This window comes from Carassius carassius, chromosome 19 (assembly GCF_963082965.1).
Source record: "Carassius carassius chromosome 19, fCarCar2.1, whole genome shotgun sequence".
Classification (NCBI taxonomy): domain Eukaryota; kingdom Metazoa; phylum Chordata; class Actinopteri; order Cypriniformes; family Cyprinidae; genus Carassius; species Carassius carassius.
The window spans coordinates 5625250-5635114 of NC_081773.1; the positions used below are offsets into that span (position 1 = coordinate 5625250).

The window sequence follows — 9865 nt, forward strand, 5'->3', positions numbered from 1 at the left end:
TGATTCAAAAAGGCATTGAAAGAGCACATGCAGTGACCCAAGCGTTGCCCTCACCCTCTGCACCCGCTATTGTATATAAGACAACAATGAGCTCTGGAAACTTCTGCAATTATTATTGACAAAGCTGGCCTACACAGATGTGTCTATTCTTAGCACCCATATTTAGTTTCCTGATCATTTCCAATAATTGTAGCACATTCATCTGAACCATGGTTAGTAAAAATAAGAAGAATGTCATTGGCCGCTTTTGTTGTTAAATAAGTATTAATACACGGGTGAGACAGTTTGACAAACCTGTTTAGGAAGTGTGGAAAGATAACGTTAGAAAGCAAACAGTGAGATAACTGTTATTTCTGTTAGATTTGATATAGCCTACTTGTGCATTTAAACATGAATAGATGGTGATTAATACAGCTGGGATAAGAGCAATGTCTAATGTTTGTCTGATGATAAACAGTCAATGTTTAATTTTCTAACTACCAGTATTCATGCTAAATAAGCTTTTTACTCATTTTAATAGTAAAAACACATTGTAATAAAACAATTATAGAATCTTATGAAAATAATGAGAATTTTAAAATAAATTATATCCTGATGCATTATGGATATTATTATTGCAAGGGCACATTAATTTTCTCTAAAGAGACATTTAAGACATATATAGTGTTACAAAATAATTATTTTATTATTCAAATGAATGCTGTTCTTTCTATCCGTGAAAAATTCACAAAAATATAAAGCAGCTCAACTGTTTTCTACATTATTAATAATAATAATAATAAGGTTTCTTGAGCAGCAAATTAGCATATTAAAATGATATCTGAAGGATCATGACTGGAGGAATGATGCTGAAAATTCAGCTTTGATCACAGGAATAAATTGCATTTTTATTTATATTAAAATAGAAAACAGTTATTTTAAAATTATAATAATATAAAGCAATATTACAGTTCCTGTATTTTAATCAAAGGTAAACAGTGGCTTTGTTATGAGTACGAATGCAATACCATAATCAGATTTCAAGTTTCTGTATCAACAGTTAAATTATGGCAGTCAGAAATCATATGTTACCCCTCCCCTGAACTCAACTTCCCCTCGGATCAATCCTCTCTTCAGCTTTGGTCTGGACGGATCCTGACCAAACAATTGATGCAAATAGAAGAAGCATTCTGGGTTTCCCAAATGCGCCCTCTGCTGGTTTTAGAATCACAACACTTTTCAGTTCCAGCGCATCCAAATCATGTGAAAATCGATTTCTTTTATTAGTGAATTAGACTTCGCAGTCTCTGAATACTCGCCTCTGATTGGTCAGCTGCAGCATTCTGTGGTCAGATATTTAGTGTAACTGTATAACTGACACTTAACACAAACTCATTTCCTTCATCATCGTGGCATGTTTCATGACTCATTCTTCTGATATGATTAATTAATTAAAACGCAAACAAATAGTTCATGTCCATTTATTTATTTGTCAAGAGGCCATGTAATAGGCGTGATAATGTACAGTCAGAAACGATTATGCTGATACAGGATCCCATTGTGACAGTGTCAGCTATAATGAACCGGAGGTCCTCTTTTCTTTATCATCTTTTGGTGTTCTGTGTTTCTCACTGTCTGTATGTCTTTCTCACTTTTCCACCACGGCTTGATCTGCAACAAGGAGACACAGTACTTCAGTTCAGCTTACTGTATATGAAAGTACTAAAAAAAAAAAAAAAACGCAGTATATAGGTGATGTTTTATCACTGATACACTTCCAGATTTTGTTTATATGAGGATGCACTCTGCATCATTTCTCATATTTGTGAATATAATGTTAGTAACATCAAAACCCCCTAAAAGGTGATAGAAGGTGACTACAAATGCTGTATAATGACACAATGCATAATGTAAAGCAGTCCTACAGTATATCATCAGTATGCTTGATATTCAGAACTGGATATGAATGTACCCGAGGTGGCAGAATCCTTCTCATTGGTCTAAACAGAAAGCCCAGTAACTGCCTTGGGGTTCCACTTTAAGCAGGTGGTAATGAGAGTCTCATCTTCCTCTGCTTCTCCTCTGTCCTGCAGTCAGAACATGCGATTAAAAAATAGGATTTGGTATCACGCAAAAATACCGTGCATCTTTTTATCAGTATATAAGGGACAATAGAGCTACAATGATTGTCCACAAACTGTATGATGATGATCCAAAAATGTATTCATTTTAAATAAATAAAAAATGCATGTAAAACATTTTTTCAATATCTGACTTGAATTAATCTCTAGCTACAAAAACAACTTTTAAAAGACATATTTAATTAATTTGCCCCATTGTACCCGAGTGTTCATCTCTAAAAGACACAGAATATCATGTTTTTAGTGTCTTGGTATGCTCTCAAGTATTAAGGTTTATCATATTCTGTATTCATAGGCTTCATTTGCTTGTAACAGGTTTGAGATATGATAAAATTTGTTTAATCTACTCAGAGGTTGGCAGCGTTTACTAGCATGCCAAGATGTAAAACGTCTGACACTCAGGTGAAGTGTTTCATCCACTCGATGCTCTGAGGGCATTCCACGACTGACTACAGTCTATTAAGGGAAGAACACTGCAGAAGACTGTTGTCTTCATGAGCCTCTGTTGGCATGCAGCAGGCAACAGGCAAACTGCACTATTGAGAGGCAGAAGGACACCATAAAACCTCATCTCCAAAAGCTGAAAGGGCAATAGAGAGGATCTGGCCCTGATCACGATGACAACGCAACTTCACTGCCTTTTCTTCCTTACTGGTTGCTTCATCTAGTGCCGGCTGGAGATTTAGTAAAGCAAGTTTGTTGACAAAAACATATTCACGTTACAGTTATATAATAAATATGGGCACACTCAGCTTTAATTTGAGGGTGTTCTCATCACAATTGTTATGTACCTCCCCCTTTTTCGAGGGACCATAAGTAATTAGACAGCTGACTCAAAACTGTTTCATGGACAGGTGTGGGCTATTATTTTGTTATTTCTACATGAATTAAGCAGGTAAAAAGTCTGGAGGTGATTCTATGTGTGCCATTTGCATTTAGAGGACAACAATGGTGGATGATCGGAGAGTCCTCTCCATGGTAAAGAAATCCCTTTCACAACATCCAAGAGAGGAACACTCTCCAGGAGGCAGACATGTCTCTGTCAAAGTCTACAATCAAGAGACGACTTCACCAGGGCAAATACAGAGGCTTTCTTCTTGATTGTTTCATTTAAATTCTATTCTGGTGGTCTACAGAGCCACAATTATGAAAATTGTATCGTGTCTATATATATATATATATATGAACCTAATTGTATATTTTCAGACACTTAACCGCATGCTAATTGCAATTTAGTGAAAATGTAATATAGTTTAGTTTAGCTTATAGTTTACAACATCAGGAGAGTCCTCTCCATAGAGTATATATATATATATATATATATATATATATATATATATATATATATATATATATATATATATATATATATATATATATATATATATATATTTGTAAGATTTGAACAACACTACAAGTGCATATTCTGTACATTTAAGTGCACTTCTTTTTCATAAGGGTATATAAACAAGACAGATGTATACCAGCAAAACTCTTTCTGCAGGTTTTTACGATCATTTCACCTAAAATACATGAAATGTATTTTACATCTTGTAAAGCATGAAGAGACATACCGGCTCTAACTGGAAATACTCTCCATGCTGCTCACAGCCAATGTCAAACACATACTTCCCTGGACCAGAGGGCTACAAAATAACAATTACAACAAATAAGAGATCATTGTGCGACAGAAATGCAACTGTCTTGTTATAGTTAACGCTGGAGTTAATATAGAACACAATAAAACAGAGGTTTTTTTTTTTAATGCACAATTTTTAAAGCCAGTTAAGTCTATTTATTCTGCTATTTGGACTATACAGTTAGTTGCATTTTATTATTAAATAGTAATGGTTTTTCCCTGCTGTCTGCACCCAATTTGATCAGATCAACCAATCATTTGCTACAAGCCACCAGCTCAGAACCACAAATGTGGAGTGTTACCTACATTATTATTGACAAAGTTGCCCTGATATCTGTGGTTCAGATGGATCAGCTGCCCAGTGGACGCCATCTTTCCCATGACCCATGTGCCCATGTACTGGGAGCCAGTTTCGTGATGTGTGTATGTACCCTGCCCATGTCTAAGAGAGAAACACAGAGAAACAGTAGAAACTTTATAAGAATGCTTTGCCATTCATTTTTAGCTGAACTGAAGTCGTTAAGAATATTTTAATAACTAATATCCATAGAGTAGACATATAGATAACCAGATTAGATCAGTGAGAAAGACTACCTTTGATGGTGCAGCCATTCCCCATCATATGTGTCTCTATTGGGGTATGTGTAAACACCATGACCCTGCCGCTGGTCATCCACCCAGCTTCCTGTGTAAGAAATATGATATGAGAAGATGGCATTTTGTGCTGTAATTCCTGGGGGGGAATTAGTGACTTAGTGACCACTAAAACTATTATTTCTACTTGAATACAACATTTTTAATTCTAAATTATATTACCAGCATAATATTGCTGATATGAAAAATGTACATTTATTTCTAAATGTTTTTATGACTTTATAAATATATATTATTGTTCATTGTCAGTTCATGTTTGGAATAAATTTACTTACAAATAACTATTTAAATTATAATAAATGATAAACTATGTTCATTCACACAATTCGTAATGTTATATATATATATATATATATATATATATATATATATATATATATATATATAGAAATTAACATTAACATAGCTTAATAAGTCAAATCAATGTTATGTGAGTTTTACTTATATTGTTATAGTTTTTATTCGTATTTTAAATTAGCTTTTATATTATCTTTATTTCTTTAATATTTTTAAATAGTCTTAATTCATTACTTTGTTTTTTATTTCTATTTATTTTATTATTTTGATTTCCTGTTAGTAGTTTCAGTATTTCCACTTTTTTTCAATTAGCATTTCAAAATTTGAAAAGGTTTTTTTTTTTTTTTAACTGATGTTAGTAGTATAGTATAGTATTTTATTTAGCTATATTTAACAAAGATCTTTTTAGTAGTTTTAGTTAAAGATAACAACTCTCTGTTAAGTACACTGTTCAATATAACTAATCTGCATTAACGAATGTTCACAAACTGAACCTAAATCAATGTTCTTGAGATAATATAACGTTAGATAATGTTGACTTACCTTCATATTTGGAGCCATCTGGGTAATAAAACATACCCTGTCCGTGTTTTAAATTCATGTACCATTCTCCAATGTATCTGGCCCCTTTCTTGAACTTATATGTCCCCTGATATACAGACAACACAAGCTTTATCGTATGTTTATGCTTATGAGAACAGAAACTGTATGTAGTGTCAGAGGCACCAGAGCAGAATTGATCTAATGGGTGTGTTTGATGAGCAGAATGACCTGGCCACATCTCTTGCCGGTTTCATAAGCTCCTTGGTAAGTGTCTCCCTTCGGCAGGACAGCTCTGCCCTGTCCATGTCTCTCTCCTGCTTCATTTCGGTCTCCCTCGTACTCCTGCAACACACGACTGTTGTCTCTTACTGTCTACTCAACGTCAGTTCAGCCGAGCTAGCGTCACTGAGAGTAACTCACCCCCAGAGAGCCCTGCTCTTCTTCAAACTCTTCAGAGCCCGCGTCTGACATGATGAACTAGAGATTACTGAAGAGAGAAGAACAACCACGCCGAAACAACCGCTTCACTTCGACACTGTTTACCGTTACCATAGCAATTAACTTCAGACCAACAACAACACTTTGTTATATAACGTTAGCACTTTTTATGCTAGTTTTTATGTATATTTTCATTTTCATTTTCATGTTGTTTTTGTTGTTGTTATCTGTTATACATAACGTTACTTTGAACTGTACGACGCTGCCTTATTTGCCTTTTACTTTCTGCATAAACAGTTTTAAAACATTAAAAATAAATAATACTTTTTTAAAATAGACAACTAATTTGAATGATAGATACATTAACCTTCTATCTATCTATCTATCTATCTATCTATCTATCTATCTATCTATCTATCTATCTATCTATCTATCTATCTATCTATCTATCTATCTATCTATCTATCTATCTATCTATCTATCTTAATATAAACCAAACAGAAAAAAAACACATTGGGACACTTCACTGAACGTTTATTTTCTAAAAACGTTTTTATCTGAAAGCTTGGTTTAATGCTTGAAGTTGAATTTGGAGACAAATGCAAAATAAATGTTTAAGAAAATAATCATGAAGTTGCTTTTGACTCCTCATGTTTGATTTTAGTGGATACATTTTTATATTAATTTGTTTTGTAAATTTAATTTATACAATCTTTAGAAATGCAAGGCAAGTTTATTTATATAGCACATTTCGTACACAATGGTAATTCAAAGTGCTTAACATGAAAGAAAGTAAAATAGTCATGAAGATGACTACTAAAAAATAAATACTAGAAAATAATACAAAAATAAAAACAAGAAATTTTAAAACTTTGGAAATGATTTAAAAGTGGACTTATTTAAAATGAAAAACAGGAAATGATTTTTACATAAAATACAGTGAATACGTAAAATACAGTGCAATCGGTTCGGACACTGCAAAGTGCTCAATCAGTAAATTCACAGTTAAACAGATGAGTTTTGAGTTTAGATTTAAATGTGACTAATATTTTTAGCACATCTGATCTCTTCTGGAAGCTGATTCCCCCTTGTTTTATTTGAACCCTTGGTATTTCTAACTGACTCGATCCTAATGATCAGAGTGCTCTGTTAGGTTTATATTCAGTGAACATATCTGCTATATATTTCGGTTACAAAATGTAAACTTGAAATGTAATAATAATAATAATAATTAAAAGTGGTATTATTGTTATTATTTAGATATAATATATCAATCATATGAATGTTATGTTGGCTACTATTTTGTATTATAATAACGAGACTTTTATTTTGACAGGATCTTAGCACGTGACAACAACAAAAAAGCGCGTGACTTACCAGATAACTCAATTTAGAGAGTCACGTGATCCATGTTCTCTAAAACAAGGATGTGAGACAGAAACAATCGTTTAGACAGCTGCAAGTCGGACAAACATCACATGAGTGTTTCTGCGAGCCCGTGCTGACATGAACTCTTTGGTGTTCTTCTGTTGGATTGTGGGATCGCTCAGTGGACAGCAGCTCTGGCCTGTGCCTTACGAGTGAGTCAGAAACACAGTCAGATGTGTTCACTCTCACTGTCAGCTTCATAGTGTTTCGTTTTCAGTACACTGTTTGCAAGTTACTTTTCACAATGGTTTAATTGTTTTTTTTTTGTTTTTTTTAAGTTAGCAGGCTATTTAAACATGAATATATAAATTAATGACACTATTGAATGTTTAACAATGTTTTCTTACTTGTGCATATTTACAGTAACTTGTGTTGAATAATTAATTTTTTAACCTTGCTAGAGGCATTGTCATGTTAGAATAGAAAAGTGTCCCGTCCAAACGGTTGCATTAAAATTCAAGCTCACGATTCCCTGGAATATCATTACATGCTTATACATTAAGATTTGTGCTCCTGGAAATTATTAAAGAGGTCAAACCTGTTCTTTAGAAGGGCGCCCCATAGTTTATCCCAGTGACACACTACTTCATAGTTCTATTTTGATTAATGTGACCCTGGACCACAAAACCTTAAGTCTTCAGTGTCAATTTTTCAAAATTGAGATGTATACATCACATGAGAGCTGAATAAATAAGCTTTCCATTGATGTATGGTTTGTTAGAATCGGACAATATTTGACGGAGATGCAACTATTTGAAAATCGGGAATCTGAGAGTGCAAAACAGAAAAAAAGAAAAATCTAAATATTGAGAAAATCACCTTTAAAGTTGTCCAAATGAAGTTCTTAGCAATGCATATTACTAATCAAAAATTATGTTTTCATAGATATACGGTAGGAAATTTACAAAATATCCTCATGGAACATGATCTTAATATCCTAATGATCATTTTAACCCATACAGTGTATTTTTGGCTATTGCTTCAAATATTCTTCTGTTACTTATGACTGGTTTTGTGCTCCAGGGTCACAAATATTAATTTTGTTATATGACAAGCACCAACCCATTGTCATATTATTTTCTAGGCGACTTGACAGGCGTCCAGATGTGGATCCCTACTGCCAGGCTTTGTACCCGTTCTGCCCGAGCGGGGATCCAGAAGGCCGGATCCCTGTGATGACCGACTCGGACATCATCTCGGTGTTCAGACTGCAGACTCCGGTGTGGGAGTTCAAATACGGAGACATGCTGGGAAAGTTTGTAAGTGAACAGCAGACCTCTGTCCTCTAAGAGTTTGCTCGCTGGCATCTAACCGAAGGTTTTGCACACTCTTCAGCATATCATGCATGATGCCGTCGGCTTTGGAAGCGCAAGAACGGGACGAAACTTCACCATGGAGTGGTACGAGCTGTTTCAGCTGGGGAACTGCACCTTTCCGCACGAGAGAGCGAGCGTGAGCGCGCCCTTCTGGTGTAATCAGGGAGCCGCCTGTTTCTACGAGGGCATCGATGACATCCACTGGAAACAGAACGGCACTCTGGAGAAGATCGGAGAGATTTCGGGTAAGCCTGGCGAAAATATTAATGATAATATTATGTATTTGGATTACTATTAAATGCACACGCATGGCCATGTTTTATGTGTACATTCCATAGACATGATGGTTTTTATATTGTAAAAACTGTAAACCTACCCCTCACACACAACTTTCTGTGAATTAGAAAGCTGGTGTATCCTGAAGCTCTCAAACAAAGAAACAAACATGATGGTTTTATTTTTATTAGGCGAGATGTTTAATGAGATGGCTCGCTGGGTTCAGGAGGACAATGAAACGGGTGTTTATTACGAGACTTGGACGGTAAAGTCAGATGCTGGTGCAAACGCCACCACGTGGTTTGAGTCCTACGACTGTTCTCAGTTTGTGCACCGCACATATAAGACGTTGCTGGATTTGGGTGCCGAGCTGTCCAGCCAGACTCCTACTTATTACACCAAGATCTATCTGTTCAGCGGAGTGCCGGTCCATTTGGGAAACGACTCCATCTTTCAGCAGTCCTCCACCAAAGATCTGGCCACAGACATCAAGAAGTTCTTCCACTCGTTCCGCTCGCACCAGTCTTTCGTGGAAATGATTGAGAGCTTGTTGGAGGCTTTTGAAAAGATGGTCCTAGAGAAGACCTTCTATTTCTACTACAACTCTGAATATTGGATGCTGCCGATGAAATATCCTTACATTAAAATAACCTTTGAGGAGATTCCTCTACCATAACCACCATATTGTTTTTGCCTAAACGATATTGGAAAACCCCTATCTTTGCTTGTAAATAAAATTACATTTGAAATGTTTTATTTCCTTTGCAGAGGATGGCGGATTTATCAGATGAAGTGTTAATCATTCATACTAATGCAGAAATCATTTTTAATGTCTTCTTGTGGTCGCTGCACTGTATATTGATGAATATTGCTGCCGCCTTATACAGGTGCTGGTCATATAATTAGAATTTCATCAAAAAGTTGATTTATTTCACTAATTCCGTTCAAAAAGTGAAACTTGTATATTATATTCATTCATTAGATACAGACTGATAGATTTCAAATGTTTATTTCTTTTAATCTTGATGATTATAAATGACAACTAAGGAAAATCCAAATTCAGTATCTCAGAAAATTAGAATATAACTTAAGACCAATACAAAGAAAGGATTTTTAGAAATCTTGGCCAACTAAAAAGTATGAACATGAAAAGT

At 34.8% G+C, this 9865-nt stretch overlaps 2 protein-coding genes across 3 annotated transcripts; one reads left to right on the forward strand and one right to left on the reverse strand.

Annotated features, from left to right (window-relative positions):
• Positions 1-1451: 1451 nt before the first annotated feature.
• On the reverse strand, positions 1452-5823 carry LOC132094658 (radial spoke head 1 homolog). Of its 2 annotated transcripts, XR_009422370.1 has the most exons (8): positions 5674-5823; positions 5482-5595; positions 5254-5359; positions 4354-4444; positions 4066-4201; positions 3691-3766; positions 1952-2059; positions 1452-1650 (listed from the first exon to the last, which is right to left on the reverse strand). XR_009422370.1 is itself a non-coding variant. In XM_059499322.1 (7 exons), exons 1-7 carry the CDS (start codon positions 5722-5724, stop codon positions 1549-1551), a joined length of 672 nt encoding a protein of 223 aa, XP_059355305.1. In that variant the 5' UTR covers positions 5725-5823; the 3' UTR covers positions 1452-1548. The 2 variants fall into 2 exon arrangements, 1 of the variants encoding a protein (XP_059355305.1); XM_059499322.1 differs by lacking the exon at positions 1952-2059 and having other exon boundaries at positions 3695-3766.
• A 1247-nt stretch (positions 5824-7070) lies between these two features.
• Positions 7071-9464, forward strand: cln5 (CLN5 intracellular trafficking protein). The gene is made up of 4 exons (XM_059499323.1): positions 7071-7271; positions 8204-8378; positions 8455-8680; positions 8903-9464. The coding sequence occupies exons 1-4, from the start codon at positions 7198-7200 to the stop codon at positions 9385-9387; spliced, it is 960 nt and encodes a 319-aa protein (XP_059355306.1). The 5' UTR covers positions 7071-7197; the 3' UTR covers positions 9388-9464.
• Positions 9465-9865: the final 401 nt, after the last annotated feature.

What these genes read in the sequence shown, in the direction of transcription:
- LOC132094658 (XM_059499322.1), bottom strand. Translation starts at nt 5,724, where the DNA reads ATGTCAGACGCGGGCTCTGAAGAGTTTGAAGAAGAGCAGGGCTCTCTG. An exon ending in AAGAGCAGGGCTCTCTGGGG is followed by an intron (nt 5,596 to 5,673) that starts GTGAGTTACTCT and finishes CGTGTGTTGCAG; the next exon opens with GAGTACGAGGGAGACCGAAA. An exon ending in CCGGCAAGAGATGTGGCCAG is followed by an intron (nt 5,360 to 5,481) that starts GTCATTCTGCTC and finishes TCTGTATATCAG; the next exon opens with GGGACATATAAGTTCAAGAA.
- cln5 (XM_059499323.1), top strand. Translation starts at nt 7,198, where the DNA reads ATGAACTCTTTGGTGTTCTTCTGTTGGATTGTGGGATCGCTCAGTGGA. An exon ending in GAGACATGCTGGGAAAGTTT is followed by an intron (nt 8,379 to 8,454) that starts GTAAGTGAACAG and finishes CACACTCTTCAG; the next exon opens with CATATCATGCATGATGCCGT. An exon ending in GAAGATCGGAGAGATTTCGG is followed by an intron (nt 8,681 to 8,902) that starts GTAAGCCTGGCG and finishes TATTTTTATTAG; the next exon opens with GCGAGATGTTTAATGAGATG.